The sequence below is a fragment of the Eriocheir sinensis genome, unplaced genomic scaffold (genome assembly GCF_024679095.1).
Source record: "Eriocheir sinensis breed Jianghai 21 unplaced genomic scaffold, ASM2467909v1 Scaffold95, whole genome shotgun sequence".
Classification (NCBI taxonomy): Eukaryota; Metazoa; Arthropoda; class Malacostraca; order Decapoda; family Varunidae; genus Eriocheir; species Eriocheir sinensis.
The window spans coordinates 348,771-365,968 of NW_026112330.1; the positions used below are offsets into that span (position 1 = coordinate 348,771).

General features: G+C 47.3%; 1 protein-coding gene across 1 annotated transcript; it reads right to left on the minus strand.

The window, feature by feature from the left end:
* Window positions 1-2,729: 2,729 nt before the first annotated feature.
* LOC126994997 (uncharacterized) lies at window positions 2,730-10,148 on the minus strand. Its single transcript, XM_050854266.1, has 3 exons — window positions 10,010-10,148; window positions 9,266-9,377; window positions 2,730-5,164 (listed from the first exon to the last, which is right to left on the minus strand). The coding sequence occupies exon 3, from the start codon at window positions 5,159-5,161 to the stop codon at window positions 4,193-4,195; it is 969 nt and encodes a 322-aa protein (XP_050710223.1). The 5' UTR covers window positions 5,162-5,164; window positions 9,266-9,377; window positions 10,010-10,148; the 3' UTR covers window positions 2,730-4,192.
* Window positions 10,149-17,198: the final 7,050 nt, after the last annotated feature.

The following is a 17,198-nucleotide window of genomic DNA, read 5'->3' on the forward strand; positions in this document are numbered from 1 at the left end:
ACACTCAGCTTCTTCAACATTAAACATCCTCGGTCTTTCCTTTACTCAAAATCTCAACTGGAAACTTCACATCTCCTCTCTCGCTAAATCAGCTTCCTCGGGGTTGGGCGTTCTGTACCGTCTCCGCCAGTTCTTCTCCCCCGCACAGTTGCTATCCATATACAGGGGCCTTGTCCGCCCTCGTATGGAGTATGCATCTCATGTGTGGGGGGGCTCCACTCACACAGCTCTTCTGGACAGAGTGGAGGCTAAGGCTCTTCGTCTCATCAGCTCTCCTCCTCATACTGATAGTCTTCTACCTCTTAAATTCCGTCGCGATGTTGCCTCTCTTTCTATCGTCTATCGATATTTCCACGCTGACTCTTCTTCTGAACTTGCTAACTGCATGCCTCCCCCCCTCCCGCGGCCCCGCTGCACACGACTTTCTACTCATGCTCATCCCTATACTGTCCAAACCCCTTATGCAAGAGTTAACCAGCATCTTCACTCTTTCATCCCTCACGCCGGTAAACTCTGGAACAATCTTCCTTCATCTGTATTTCCTCCTGCCTACGACTTGAACTCTTTCAAGAGGAGGGTATCAGGACATCTCTCCTCCCGAAATTGACCTTGCTTTTGGACACCTCTTTTGATTCTTTTTGTGGGAGCAGCGAGTAGCGGGTTTTTTTTATTATTGTTGTTTCCTTTTTTTTGTGCCCTTGAGCTGCCTCCTTTGTTGTAAAAACAAAACAAAATTGTGGAGGCGGTGTGGTCTCCCATAAGAAGAAACACATAAAAAAACTAGAAAGAACACAAAGGATTGCAACGAAAATGGTTCCAGAACTGGAGGGATTGTCATATGAAGAAAGATTAAAGGAAATGGACCTGCCAACACTGGAACAAGGAAGAGAAAGGGGAGACTTTTTTTTTCTTTTTTACGTCACGGCCTATTGCGCCGGTAGGCTTCTTCTTGGTGGATCCTGATGGTCGGTCCAAGGCTTCTTTACCGTGGAGCCTGATGGTCGGCCCAGCCCGTTCTGGCGCAGGTGAGTGTTTATAGTGGTGCCATCTTGCATTGGCTCATGCTGCCCTCCCAGAGCTCATCTTTAATCCTAGAATCTAGAGTCCGGGTTGATAGGTGGTGTACTGGACAGCATGTGGGTAGTTTTAGGCCACTCGGCGGCGGCTGAAAAATCCCAGCTTGGTGGCACCGGGCGGGGATTGAACTCGCGTCCTCCTGAACACGGGGCCGTCTCGCTATCCATTCAGCCACCGCCTCATAAATTATTGATTAAAATGGAAGAAGTAGACAATGAGGATTTTTTTTTTTTTTTTACAGCAAAGAAGACAGTTCATGGGCATAAGAAAAAAAAAATGATGAAAAACAAAGCCTGCTGCTCACTGTTCCTAAAAAGAGTACAGAGGAGTAGCCAAAAGAGAAGTCAATTTCGGGAGGAGAGGTGTCCCGATACCCTCCTCTTGAAAGAGTTCAAGTCGTAGGCAGGAGGAAATACAGATGAAGGAAGATTGTTCCAGAGATTACCAGCGTGAGGGATGAAAGAGTGAAGATGCTGGTTAACTCTTGCAAAAGGGGTTTGGACAGTATAGGGATGAGCATGAGTAGAAAGTCGCGTGTGGCGAGGCCGCGGGAGGGGGGGAGGCATGCAGTTAGCAGGTTCAGAAGAGCAGTCAGCATGAAAATATCGATAGAAGAATTTAAGAGGTAGAAGACTATCAGTAAGAGGAGAGCTGTGATATGAAGAGCCTTAGCCTTCACTCTGTCCAAGAGAGCTGTGTGAGTGGAGCCCCCCCACACGTGAGATGCAAACTCCATACGAGGGCGGACAAGGCCCCTGTATATGGACAGCAACTGTGCGTGGGAGAAGAACTGGCGGAGACGATACAGAACGCCCAACCTCAAGGAAGCTGATTTAGTAAGAGAGGAGATGTGAAGTTTCCAGGTCAGATTTTGAGTTATGGATAGACCGAGGATATTTAGTGTTGAAGAAGGTGACAGCTGGGTGTTGTTGAAGAATAGGGGATAGGTGTTTGGAAGATTGTGTCGACTTGATAGGTGGGGAAATTGGGTTTTTGAGGCATTGAAGGACACAAGATTTATTTTACCCCAATGGGAAATGCTAGCAAGGTCTGAGGTTAAGCGTTCTGCAGCCTCCAGCCTGGAGTCATGTAATTCCTGTTGAGAGGGTCTTCTGTTGAAAGAAGTTGAATAATGCAGAGTGGAGTCATCAGCGTATGAGTGGACAGGACAGTTTGTTAAGGAAAGAAGATCATTGATGAATAACAGGAAGAGAGTGGGTAATAAGACAGAGCCCTGTGGAACACCACTGTTGATAAGTTTAGGGGAAGAACAGTGACCGTCTACCACAGCTGAGATAGAACGGCCAGAAAGGAAACTGGAGATAAAGGAACAGAGAGAGGGATAGAATCCGAAAGAGGGCAGCTTAGAAAGCAAAGACTTGTGCCAGACTCTATCGAAGGTTTTCGATATGTCTAGCACAGCTGAAAAAAGTTTCGCCGAAACGGCTAAGAGAGAATGACCAGGAGTCGGTTAAGAGAGCAAGAAGATCGCCAGTAGAATGCCCCTTGTGGAACCCATACTGGCGATCAGATAGAAGGTTAGAAGTGGAAAGGTGCTTTAGGATTGATTCAAGAGCTTTAGATAGACAGGAAAGTAAAGCTATAGGGCGGTAGTTTGAGGGATTGTAACGGTCACCCTTCTTAGGCTGTAACGGGCTTGTCGGGGGGCGTTTAAAGGGTGTTGATTAAGACTTCAGCTTCCTTAAGGCGAATTATATTCGTAGCCTTTATGTACAAGAAGCGACGGAGCGAGAGCGACTGTCGTTGTGTGTCAGTCGGACTCTCGTGAAGGAGTGGCGAGTTACAGGTTGGAAAATAATTGTTACAATCGGTCACGTATGTCAAGGTGACCTCCACGCACCATCGGAGTGCTAAGTATACAAAACTGAGACGGTAAACACTGACGGACGACATTCCTATAAGGTGGCGTGATCTATCCGTCGTGGGGTTTTTCCATTGACAATTGTATGCCTAATTCGTGGTGATATTAAATAATAATAATACATTGATATCCTACCATAACACTGCTCGGTCACCTACCAGTGATCGCGACCTCGCGATATATAAAAATCGAAATAGCAGTCTAGGTACCACGAACATACATAGTGGGAGTTTGTCAAGCAGACTGCCTATGATACAATTATATTAAAACACTGGCTATGTAAGAACAGATGTGGAATTATAATATAAATAGGGAGAGGGAAACCACAACGTGTGTGACATGAAACATAAGAAACCTCTCAAAAGATAAATATAAGGACACATGTATAAGAAACTATCAACTGGCATAGTTACAGACAATGAAACGTTGATCGAGCTCCTAAAAAAAAATACAGTAGTGAAACACAGTACAATGTTAAGTATAGGAGCAGCCAGGTTTCTGTCCCCTGACTTGTCTGAGAAAAGGAAAACTACCTTGCCAGTGGCCTCCCTGCATCCAGTCGCCGTGTCTGCACAACCAAATAATCGTGCAGGACAGAGTTTCTCCTAATAAGGTAGCACATGACGACGAGACTGACGAACATCAGAAACATTGGTACAAAAAATCCAGGGTACAGGTAGGGGAGATGCAAATAATCAGGCAGCGTTTCCTCCAGGGTTTCCGCAAACTCTGTTTTGTTCGCGAAAGACAATGAATTAAGGGAATTAGTCACATACGAGATGCTGGAGAAGTGAATGTTATCGAGAGACCGTAGAGGAAACACTCGATGGGAAATATTGGCCGTGAAAACCAGACGAATCCGGGACGGGTACGTTGTTATGTTAGTGGAGCGGATATAGCATGCTTCCGCTATGGCATAGTGACCAGTAACCCGTTGAGAAGTGGTACTCTCCGGGCAGATGACCGATACATAGAAGGACTGAGGGAAATAAAAATAATGCAGACCCTGAAAGTTCGTATGGAAAACAGGCGTTGGTGTTAGCTGCTTGTAAGGGCACAGGGAAAGAGCATCAGACGCGTTCACGCGGGTGAGGGCGATCTCGCATACCCCTCCCCGAACTGGAAGGAAGGCAAAGAGAGACGCAGAGCAATAGAATCGCCCAAAGACCGTCTCCTTGCAATACTGCAAGAGTGAGTAGCTACCCGTTGAATACAGAGCGAAATCCTTCGCGATTAGAACAAGAGACGGGACGTGTCCAGGGCCAACACACTGTCCTTTGCCGAAAAAGGGAACGGGACAATTTCGTGTGCCTCAAACACGTCCGCCGTCTGAAAGGGAACATGAATGATTATGGCATCAGTGGTGAGGCTGGACTCAATCAAGGGGTAAAAATATTGACTCATGTCCGGGGTGAATAAAGGCGTCAGGCTATAATTTTGATACCCGATCTGGACAGTCGTTCTCAAATCGTGTAGAGGGAACAAGGCAGGTGTGACTCTACCGTGCGCTGCATCAACCATGTTGCTAATAACCTGCTGATTTGCCGTTGCGACGGAGCTAATGACGTTTTCCAATACATGCAAGGCCTGATCTAGGAGGAGAAACTGATTCACCTGGTCGATCTGTTCCATCTTATGTGTCTGCTCTAGCAGTTCCTCAATGTTAGTATGCAATTGCGCAAGTTTTCTACAATTGGCGTTGATCACCCTGCGATTTCGAGCAGCAAAGGAAAGTACATGAGCGTAGTGGTCCCGCAAATCGCGAACGTCCTCGTCGGTAGCCGTACCTAAAAGGAACTTTGAGGCGGACCCAACGATGTTGAGCAACCCCCTCTTTACCCGAGAGTGAACTGAGTGAAAACTATAATCCATGTTTACCTCATCAACTTTTCCCCGTAAGAACAGAATCCTATCCTCCAGTAGTTGAAAAAGAGTCAGAGAGTTGGTACTAGAAGGAGCCTTTGATTCCCTAGTCTTGGTAGCCCGGATGGCGTCTGCCATGCCGAGTAGTTTTTCTGAGACTATCCTGATTGTGTCCGTGGTGTTGGTCAAGGAAGTATATGGATATTTTACGAGGAGCACATCTTCTATGAGGAAGACCTCTCCTATGTGTGCCGTGAGGGCACCAGGCTTCAGATGGATGGGTGTTGTTGCAAGCAGGGAGCCGAGGGACAACAAGATGATCAGAAAACGCAACATCATGATCTGAAAGTGGTGGGAATGAAGTATCTAAACCCGTGGTCTCAAGTTATAGCTATGGGTGTTGGGATTATCCTGTTGAACATTTGACTCTGAGGGGGAAGTACCAATATCAAGGTCCAAAGGTGAGGGAATTACTTTCAGACGATCACTGTGAACTTCTAGACTGACTCCACTATTCGACTCGAGAACCTAGAACCGATTTCCCCTGACATTCCGAACAACTCGGTAAGGACCCACAAATTTAGCCCCCAGTTTCGAACTCCTTTCCGCTTGCTTAATCATGACTGTGTCACCCTCTTTTAAATTCACCAGGACGGCCTGTTTGTGTTGTTTTGACATCATTTCAACCTTCGTAGCTTTTAACGTACACCTAACTTCTGAGTGTATCTTGGAAAACATATGCATCTGCTGTTGTGCGTACCTATCAATGTTGTAGAGAGGTTGCTGTGGGGTTGTAAGGAAGTCGTACGGAAGACGTTTCTCCACCCCATACAAGATGTAGTAGGGAGACTTCCCCGTAGAGTCGTTTACCGACGTATTTATGGAAGCGGCTATATGCGATAGCCAATCCTCCCAATTATCGTGGAGATCGTTCACGATAGGCCTGAGGACCTGTAAGATTTTCCTATTAGCCCTCTCCGCCAACCCATTAGCAGCTGGGTGGTAAGCTGTGATGAAGGATTGCGTGATGTTAAACTGAGCGCATATTTCGCTCAATACTGAGTTCCTAAACTCGGTGCCATTGTCACTCAGAAGAATTCGAGGAGACGAATGTGGACACAACACGTGAGTCACGAGGGCATGGGCCACGCGTGTGGCTGTCTTGTCCTTGAGAGGCGCTAGAACTAGAAACCTAGAGAACTGGTCGACGCACACCAATAAGTAGCGCGAGCCATGATGGCTCTGGGGGAGCTGTAATAAGTCTATATTAACAACATCCCATGGCGCCTCTGGTACTGGGTATTGCAACATAGGTGCTGGCCCTTTGACGGACCCCTTGTGCTTAGCACAAACGACGCAATGTGCGACATGTTTGTCTACATCAACCCGTAATGTGGGCCAGTAGAATTTTCGTCTGGTGACAGATAGCGTCTTGTCTCTTCCTGGGTGACCCGCAATGGGTGTGTTATGGACCAGCTTAAGCGTCACGGGGACGTATATGTCTGGGATGACCAGTTGGTCTATAGGTACCGGTTTGGTTGGCCATGACCGACAAAGGAGGTTGTCCTCTGATAGGAAGAATTGTGAAAAGGGAACTGGCAATTCAGGAAGGTTTGATTCGTCTCCCGACTCGAGGGCATAAATTAACCTCTTCCACACAGGGTGGTCACGCTGAGCAGTGTGTAGCTCAGGTGAAGTGAAGTTGTGGATGACCTCTGGGGTGGTAATCGCGCCTATCGGAACATTCCGAGATAAGGCATCTGCGACCACATTTGTTTTCCCGGTGATGTATTTTATCTCCGGATTGTATGCTTGGATCGTTAAGAACCATCTTGCCAGACGACCGTGTAGGTTTTTTTTTCTTGAAAAGATCAGTTATGGCCGCGTGGTCCGTAAACACCACAATTTTGTACCCCATCACAATGTCACGAAAATGCTTCAGAGCCCACACAATGGCAAGAGCCTCTAGGTGGGTAACAGAATAGTTCTTTTCCGGAGCTGTAAGTACTCGACTGGCGAACGCTATCACATGCTTTTTGCCGGACTTATCTGTTTGCATCAGCGCGGCTCCTACTCCACTGGCCGAAGCGTCGGTACAAAGCTGAAAGGGGTCCTTGAAATCCGGAAAGACAAGGACCGGAGCCCGTGTAAGCGCTTTCTTTAAATCCTCAAAACTCGTTTGTTGAGCTGGGAGCCACTGAAATGGTACGTCTTTCTTTAAAAGATGGGTTAGGGGACTCGCGCGAGCTGCGAAGTCCTTAATGAAAGGCCTGTAATAACCTGCGACACCCAAGAAAGACCGTACCTTGTCCGCAGACGTTGGCTGAGGGAACTCGGCAATAGCCTTTATTTTGTCGTCCACTGTATGGATGCCGAATTCGTCCACGACATGCCCCAAGAACTTGATCCGAGGCTTTAAAAATTCACATTTGGTGATTTTGAGCTTTAATCCGACCTCTTGAAGTCTGTGTAGGACTGCTTTTAGTGTTTCCATGTGAGCATGCACGTCTTTACTTGCTATGATGATGTCGTCTAAATACACATAGACAGAGTTGCCCAGCAAGTCACCAAAAATACTGTTCATTGTCCTTTGGAAGGTCAAGGGAGCTCCTTTGAGCCCGAACGGCATCCTCGTCCACTCATAGTGGCCATGAGGCGTGCTGAAAGCCGTTATTTCACGTGACTCGGGGGCCATGGGCAGTTGCCAGTAGCCACTGACCAGATCAAGACTCGTAAAGACTTTATTTCCTCTACCGAGACACATCAGAAGATCTCGAAGAACGGGAAGCGGAAAATGATCATCCACGGTCGCGGTGTTCACACGCCGGAAATCAATCACAGGACGATAAGAGCCGTCTTTCTTTGGAACCAGGAACAAGGGTGAATTCCACGGGGAATTCGATTCTTTGATGACACCTTGTTCTAACATTTCAGAGATAAGTTGTTGCACCACCTCCCTCTGACTGTGGGGGAGCTTGTACGCATTGATATATACAGGATTTGTATTGGGTTTGAACTTAATGTGGTGTTCAGCACACTGCGTAACTCCAAGCGGCTCGCCTGGTAGAGCAAGCGCCCCCCGATAATGTTCCAGAAGCTGGACTAAGGTTGGCTTAATTTCGGAATAGTGTGCAACTTTCAGGAATGCCTCTAAATTAGCTGTGTCTTGTTCGGGAGAAGCCTGACACGCCGAGGTTATGCCTGAGACTTGGGCTGAAGGGTATTCAGCTGGTTCCGGGGCGACATTTCTCCCACACACTAGACACTGGCATAATCGAACACCGTGTTTTAAGGATACAGGGGATCCAGACGTGTTTATTACCAATGCCTCTGCAAAACCTCCCTCCTTGACTGTTGCAAGAGTTACCTCCACCGTCACGCGGTGTACGTGAGAACTCCGTCGATACACATCACTGCCCGCCGGAGGGGCGTTAGGCAAACGGATTTTAACAAGTTTTGCAGCACGATCCGGAACTATATGAGGACTTTCTACGACTGCCGTTACTGTCCGCCACAAGTCTGCAATGGTTTCGTGTGGTTGGACCGTAAGAGGGGACACTTGGGCGGTGGCAGCCCCTGAGTCTGTGGTGGGTTGGTCATTTTCCACCTCTGAGGGTGAGATTACAGTTGACAGAGGCGATGGATTGACCATCCCCTGTATGCGTCGGCCTTGATACACGATCGCGTTGCTTACAGGGTTTATGGCGATGTGCAGGTCTTTCATGGCGTTCAATCCTAAGATCCCATCTACAGGTAAAGCAAACCTGCTAGAGACATAAAAGAAATCTCGAAAGGGACATACTTTTTCATGTAAGCTGACTGTTAGTGGTACTCGCCCAAGGATTCCCAAAGTGGTGCCCGTCACGCCTACCACATTCAGGTCGTTCTCTTGGAGCGGCCAATTTTCCCCACTCGCTTGTCGTGTCAGTGACCTGTAAGCGGAGTCGGATATGACATTGACTGTGGCACCTGTGTCAACCGCTAAGGTGAGTGAAGTGTTGCCCACCTTGCAAGGGAGGGCAATTATGCTTGTCCGTCCCAAGTCTGCAATGACGGAGTCAAGTTGCTCCCAATTAGTATTTTCCTTAAGGGACACTTGGATGTACGCCTCGGGGCTGTCACGAAGTCATGTCTTTTTATTCTGAGAAGAGGAGTGTGGTTTACTGTCCGCTGAGGACTTGTACTTCTGTTCCTCCTTGGCCTTTTGTATTGCAGAACAACTGTCTGAATCATGAAAACAATTCCCGTGGATATGGCAAAAGGCAGCCTTCCGCTGATGGTTTGGCCTAGGGTTCCTGTGTGATGAATGATGCCCGCCCCTGTAACCTCCTGACCTCCTATCTGAGCCCCGTCTTGAATGTGTTGATTCCCTACGTTTCGCGAAACAAGAATGTTCAGAATGTCCTGATTGTTTGCAAAAACTACAGGTGAGAGAGACCTTACTTTGAGCCTGTAATACTGCGGCTGGTGCGAGGGGATGCTGGTGAGGGTGTCCTTGAACCTTGAGTGGGTTGTAAGTGTGCAGACGAACCCGGGGGTGAACGAAGTCTGCGGCCTGTAATTGATAAATAATGAGTGCCTGAACATAAGATTACCTTAGTAAATTCACCGGTTGTGGTATCGTGTTCCAGTCCCTCTTCACTTGAAGGACGAGCCAACTGGTTAAAGGTGTAAATCATTTACAAAATAGGAGCATATGTTGATAGCTGTAAATATGAACCAATAAACGGAACGTGTATGAATGAATAGTTTGCGTTGAAACCCTAAAAAGGCAAGAAAGAATGGATAGCAAGGTGCCTGTTTAGACGTAATAGAAGTTAAGGTTATAGATGGAATGCCCTAATGATATGGGTATATATAGAAAGAATAACTATATAAACAAAGTGGTATGTTAAGCGAGTATACCATTGAAGCTCACGTTTTCTCTCGAGCGGTGAAAAGAAAACGGAGGCAGGGCACACTGATGAAGATTAAATTTGATCAGGGAACTCACACTATACTCAATAGACTCGCTAGCAAACAATAAGAAAGAATCAATATCGTATGCGAATGAACGTTACTCTCACAATTATGACTGAAGAACAGTGTTAGGAACACAGAAATAAAAAAAATCGTGCCTCTGCACGGATAATAATGAAAATGAGCCGAGTCGGCAAATTTGGACAAGAATGGAATATCCACAAATACCAAGATTAATCAGCAGATGTAGTGGAGAGGGCGACGGCCTGTGATGCCCTGGGTGACGTGCAGTCGTTGTAGGCGCGTCAGGAAACCTCGGCCGCGGCCACAGCGGCGGTGAGAGGTGAGGGATGGGCTGACATCGGAGGACTCGCAATGGAGGTTGAAAAACTGCTGACCCAGCAAAATGAGCGGCCGCGGTGCGCGGCTGGGAGCTGGTACACTGCCGCCAGACGTATGATGGCCGCGTCGTCCTTGTTATAGTAAGAGATGGGCGGCTGTGGCAGATAAGACGACTTGGGTGTGTAACCTATTGAGAAGACGCCTTGCAAGAAACGGTAGTGGGAACAGCTTGCAGTCACCGGGAGATGTCCGCGGGTACCCTTGCTGACTGTTTGCCGGAAGAGGTTTGGGCCGATGCTCCCGGCAGCGGCGGTGGTGCCGCCAGCTGTGGAGTGAGGGGCATGCGGGGTGTCCCAAGGTCAGCGGGGCGTGCCTCCTCGTTGCAGGTGTGAATACCTCTGCCGTATCGTGGAGTGGCTTGCAGGGTACGTAGCAGTGCTGGCTAGAAGCGGGGGAGCGGCTTGTAGATTGTGGCCCTCGCTATCGGCTGCGTAGGCCTGTGGGTGTGCTCGGGGCTTGTAGGCTTGACGCCTGTAGAGTTGCTTGAAGCTGGTGTGCTCGAGGCTTGTAGGCTGTAGAGCCTGTAGGCTTGTAGCTGGTGTGCTCGAGGCTTGTAGGCTGGACGCCTGTAGAGTTGCTTATAGCTGGTGTGCTCGAGGCTTGTAGATGGCGCCTTGTGAGTTGCACGTAGGTGGCGACTTGTGAGATGCTTGTAGCTGGCGCCGTGTGAGTTGCACGTAGGTGGCGACTTGTGAGATGCTTGTAGCTGGCGCCATGTGAGTTGCACGTAGGTGGCGACTTGGGAGATGCTTGTAGCTGGCGCCTTGTGAGTTGCACGTAGGTGGCGACTTGAGATGCTTGTAGCTGGCGCCTTGTGAGTTGCACGTAGGTGGCGACTTGGGAGATGCTTGTAGCTGGCGCCTTGTGAGTTGCACGTAGGTGGCGACTTGTGAGATGCTTGTAGCTGGCGCCTTGTGAGTTGCACGTAGGTGGCGACTTGGGAGATGCTTGTAGCTGGCGCCTTGTGAGTTGCACGTAGGTGGCGACTTGTGAGATGCTTGTAGCTGGCGCCTTGTGAGTTGCACGTAGGTGGCGACTTGTGAGATGCTTGTAGCTGGCGCCTTGTGCGTTGCCGCGGACGGCAGGTGCGGTGCCGCGGACGGCAGGTGCGTTGACTCCTTCTTCCCTTGTACGCCTGTCCCCGGAGTTTGGCGGTGAGTTCTCGTGGCTTGGAGGAGAACGAGGTAGCGAAGGCACAGGCGCGGGGTGACCGCTGCCAACCAAATGTAACGGGCTTGTCGGGGGGCGTTTAAAGGGTGTTGATTAAGACTTCAGCTTCCTTAAGGCGAATTATATTCGTAGCCTTTATGTACAAGAAGCGACGGAGCGAGAGCGACTGTCGTTGTGTGTCAGTCGGACTCTCGTGAAGGAGTGGCGAGTTACAGGTTGGAAAATAATTGTTACAATCGGTCACGTATGTCAAGGTGACCTCCACGCACCATCGGAGTGCTAAGTATACAAAACTGAGACGGTAAACACTGACGGACGACATTCCTATAAGGTGGCGTGATCTATCCGTCGTGGGGTTTTTCCATTGACAATTGTATGCCTAATTCGTGGTGATATTAAATAATAATAATACATTGATATCCTACCATAACAAGGCACAGGCTGTATGAAGGCGTACTTCCATCAGGAAGGAAAGGTAGATGTTAATAGGCAGAGACAAAAAAGTTTGACCAGGCAGGGTGTCAGCACGGAGGCACAGTTTTTAAGGACAACAGAAGTCACTCCATCAGGTCCATAAGCCTTCTGAGAGTTGAGGCCAGAGAGGGCATAGAAAACATCATTCCCAAGAATCTTAATAACAAGCATAAAGGAGTCAGAGGGGGGATGAGTAGGAGGAATATGCCCAGAATCATCCAGAGTGGAGTTGTTACAGAAAGTTTGAATAATGAGTTCAGCCTTAGAGACAGATTTTTTTTTTTTTTTACAACTAAGGAGACAGTTCAAGGGCGTAAAGAAAAAAAAAAAAAAAAGCCCGCTACTCACTGCTCCTGAATAGAAGTCAAAGGAGTGTCCAAAAAGAGAGGTCAATTTCGGGAGGAGAGGTGTCCTGATACCCTCCTCTTGAAAGAGTTCAAGTCATAGGCAGGAGGAAATACAGATGAAGGAAGATTGTTCCAGAGTTTACCAGCGTGAGGGATGAAAGAGTGAAGATGCTGGTTGACTCTTGCATAAGGGGTTTGGACAGTATAGGGATGAGCATGAGTAGAAAGTCGTGTGCAGCGGGGCCGCGGGAGGGGGGGAGGCATGCAGTTAGAAAGTTCAGAAGAGCAGTCAGCATGAAAATATCTATAGAAGATAGAAAGAGAGGCAACATAGCGGCGGAATTTGAGAGGTAGAAGACTATCTGTATGAGGAGGAGAGCTGATGAGACGATGAGACGGCAGTGCTGCCGTCAGGGTCAAGGAGTGGAGGGAATGATGAAGAAGTGAAGTTGGAGGAGATATTTTTGGCTAGGTGCCAGAAGTCACGGGAAGAATTAGAAAAAACAAGGTTTTGACATTTGCCATGGATGAAAGTGGTTTTGGTAAGTTGAAGAATAGATTTTGCACAATTTCGGGCGAAAATGTAAAGATCATGGTTAGCAGGAGTGCAAAGGCTCTGGTACCTTTTGTGAGCTGCCTCTCCATCTCTAACAGCACAAAAACAAGCTTAGTTAGCTTAGTTACTACTAAGAGAAGGAAGAAACACCAGGAACACAATTGAGAAAGGGAAGATGCTTGAGAGACAAAGAAATATAGCTTCCCGCAAAGAAACCTGGAGGTTTGGAGCAGACCAAATGAGGATGTAGTATTGGCAAAGAGTGTGCATAACTTTAAGGAAAAGCTGGATAAATACAGATATGGAGACAGGAAAAAACGAAAGAAATGCAGAAAATATCTCCTCAAGTAAAATAAATGAAGTTATGGATGAGAATGGAAAGATGTTGAAAGACGGGGAAGCTGTGAAGGAGAGCTGGAGAGAATATTTCAAAAACTTAATGAATTTTGAGGATGGACGTCCAGCAGCTGTAACAGCAGCAGTTTTGAGTAGAGGTAGAGGAGGAGTATATAAGGAAAGAACTATAACATATGAACAAGCAAATCAGGCAATAAAAAGATTAAAAAATGGAAAGGCAGCAGGAATTGATGGAATCACAGCAGAAATGTTGAAGTGTGGAGGAGATGAAGTCGTGAAATGGATGGTCAAGATATGTGAGGTAGCATGGGAGGGGGGGGGGGTGCCAGCAGACTGGACGAAAGCCATCGTTGTCCCAGTTTACAAGGGGAAGGGCAGGAGAGGGGAATGTGGGAGCTATAGAGGAATAAGTCTCCTGAGTATACCCGGAAAGGTATATGGAAAAGTCATAATAGAGAGGGTGCAAAGACTTACAGAAGAGAAAATCAGTGAAGAGCAAGGAGGCTTCAGGAAGGGAAGGGGATGTGTGGATCAGATATTTGCCTTCAGGATGGTACTAGAAAAAATAATAGCAAAAGGAAAGAAACTATACGCTGCCTTCATGGATTTGGAAAAAGCTTATGACAGAGTCGATTGGATTGCATTGTGGGATGTTTTAAAGATTTATGGTGTGGGAGGAAAACTGCTTAGTGCAATAAAGTCTTTCTATGAGGATGCATCTGCATGTGTCAAAATTACTGGAGGAACAAGTGAACATTTTGAGATAAAAGTGGGCCTAAGACAAGGGTGCGTCATGTCACCATGGTTATTCAATATTTATATGGATGGTGTTATTAGAGCAATGAAGGGCAAAGTTGGAGAAGTTGGAGTAAGACTGTTCGATGAGGGAAGGAAGTGGGTACTGAATTCAGTACTGTTTGCTGATGACATGGTGCTCATTGCAGAAAATGAAAGTGACCTACAAAATTTGGTCAGTGTTTTTGATAGTGTCTGTAACAGGAGAAAGCTGAAAGTAAATGTCAACAAAAGTAAAGTGATGGTTTGTGAGCGAAGTAGAAGTGAGGCTGTAGATTTTGTATGCCCATATAGAGTGGGAATTGAATGTGAAAAAGAATGCAAAATAATTTTGAATGGTGAAGAAATGGAGGAGGTCAATGTGTTTAAGTATCTTGATCAGTTATGTGTAAGCATGGTGGTACGGAGGGAGAGACAAGAGAAAGGGCATTGCAAGGAAGAAGGGTGGTAGGGTCTTTGGGATGAATCATGAATGGCAGAAGTGTGAGCATGGAGGTAAAGAGGGATTTGAGAAAGACAATAATAGTACCAACCCTCACATATGTAAGTGAAACGTGGGCCTGGAATGAAAGTCAGAGGTCTAGAGTGCAGGCAGTGGAAATGAGTTATTTGAGGAGTGCTTGTGGTGTGAGTAGAATGGATGGAATGAGTAATGAAAGTGTGTACAGGCGTTTTGGAATGTGTCACAGGGGTGAAGGGAAGAAGTGTGGAGTGGTGGAAGAAGTGAAGCTACAGACTTTAAAGTGGTTTGGCCACATGGAGCGAATGGAGGAGAGTAAGATGACCAGAAGGGTGTATGTGAGTGAGAGAGAGGGAGGGAATGCTAGAGGACGACCTCCAGTGAAATGGAGGGATAGGGTGCAAGAGTACGTTGGGGAGAGGGGGGAAAGATCTTTGAGAAGCTTTGAGCAGGCAAGGAGGGAGTGTCTGGATAGAGAAAGTTGGAAGCTCTTCTGCCATGGCCATCTCCTGGAAATGATGATGATGAATACTGTGCTACAGAAAGCCAAGGAAACCCCAATAAACTTTCAAGGTGGCAGAACAGCTTTATGGAAAGTTATAAGAGAGCTTGGGTTTAGATTTAAGAAGTGTTGGAATGGAAGACAAATATTACTGGAGCACCAAGACATTGTGGCAGCCAGAAACAACTTGTACCTCAGACAAACTGGAAAGAATAGATACAGTGATGACCCAGACCAGAAGTGTGTGTGTGTGTGTGTGTGTGTGTGTGTGTGTGTGAGAGAGAGAGAGAGAGAGAGAGAGAGAGAATAACACTTTCATGAGCTTAATCCCAGCCTAAGATAACACTGGTGTGGTCACGGACGACAAGCTCAGTTTTTCCGAGGTGGAGGAATTAGTAGGAAAGAAAAAAAAGATACTACGGTGACCTCATCATCAACATTCCTCTGGCCATGCCTGGGACAGTGATCAAAGTCCCTCTCTCTCTCCCTCACCTTCCACGGCAGCAGGGTGAGGGGGAGGAGGAGGAGGAGGAGCCCAGCGAGTATGGCCCACCAGGGAACACTTGGGGCTGTGTCCAGGGACTTGGCAGGGGTGGCCACGTCCTTGCTGTGGATCTGTGGAGGGTTACAACAGGTCAGGAAGGGTCAATGTGTGTGTGTTTACCTGTGTTTGTATATGGAAAAGGGTTACAATCTCTTAGGGGTGAGAAACTTGTCATACGAGGACAGACCCAAACATTTAAACCTGCATTCTCTAGAAAAGCGAAGGGTGTGAGGAGACTTGATGGAGGCTTACAAATGTATGAAGGGCTTTAATTAGTAAGGGGTGTTAATAAGGCTTTGGTGGTGTGAGGGCCGGGTAGAAGAGGTTAGATGAGTTCATGGATAGTGAGGAGCTGCCTTGTGTTGGCCTATCAGCCTCTTGCAGACTCCTTATTATCTCATGTTACATTATGCTCTTGAGATAATGCTTGAGTAAACTGATGGATGCCTCCTCCTCCTCATATGCCAGGCTACTCTTATGGCTTGAAATAACACAAATAATGAATGCCTGACTCAGCGATGGGTTAGCTCAGGCAGGGGTTATGTCCCTCACTGACAGACGGACTGACTCACCGGGACGTCCTTGGGGTCAGTGCCGTGCGGTAGAGCAGTGACTCGCTGGACCGCATGACTGGAGACAATGACGTCCTGATGGGGCACTGGGGGGGCAGCACGGGGCAGCAGAGGACACGGCACAACAGGGCAGGGATGACAGGGAGGATTGAGTTTAGTTATGCACACGGCAGAGGTCAGGTCAGGTCATGGGGGGTCAGTGTGCTAGGCTACTACTGTTATTTTAGCTACTGTGTGTGCTAGGGATGTTAGTGTGTGTGTGTGTGTGTGTGTGTGTGTGTGTGTGTGTGTGTGTGTGTCATATTATTAATATTCCTATTATTTTGAAAGTTTTCATTGATCCGTTTAATTTGTCAAGCGTAAGACTACCTAAGCCTTGCCTTGGGCATGAAAAACAGTATTGCCAGCTCTCCCTCACGAAGAAATGCCAACTATTACCAGCTTAAAAAACAATGGCAGCTTTTACACTGTTTTCTGCCTCCCTTACATTCCATAGAGTTCATTTCCATCACTTTTTGGGGTCTGTTTGCTATTACTGACAGGGATAATGAGTGTGTTGGGTGTGGCCACTGACCCACAGCAGAGGTTCATGGGAAGCGTGTAGGGAACAGTGCCTGGCTGACTGACATTGCTGGGACTGATCTCTACTGCTAATCGCATGCCTGCTCCCCCGGCCTCTGCACTGCATGCCTCCCCTCCCCCACTGCCCCTACACCGTCTCATGTCCTCATGTGAAGAGTTAACCCTCATCTTCACTTTCATCCTCTCTTCATATTTCTTGGAACAATCTTTCTCCTTCATCTGTTTCCTCTCCAGCCTAACTATCGGAATTCTTTCTCCAGAGGAGGGGGTATCACTCTCTCTCTCTTCCGATACGCTCTTTGTTTCTGGCCTTTGTTTTTAATTTTGGGAGCAGGCAGTAGCTTTTTTTTTTTTATTTTTTTTTTTTTTTTTTTGTGCTTGAGCTGCCTCCATGTAAAAAAAAAAAAAAAAATACAATAAATAAAAAGGCCTGGGTCAGTATCCTCAGAGAGTTCAGGCCTCACACGCCAACAATGGATAAGACTCTCTGGGTACTTCCATGGGTAGTGGTACGAGGCTAATTATAATTTGACAGAGCTTTGGTAGAGGTTGTGTTAGTAGTAGTATTTCCATGGGCAGTTTTATGAGCCAAGTGATAGCTTGACAAGGCTTTGGTAGACGTTGTGTTAGTAGTATTTCCATGGGTAGTTTGTTAG

Excerpts from the sequence above, each read along its gene's own strand:
- LOC126994997 (XM_050854266.1), bottom strand. The coding sequence starts at position 5,161 with ATGATGTTGCGTTTTCTGATCATCTTGTTGTCCCTCGGCTCCCTGCTT.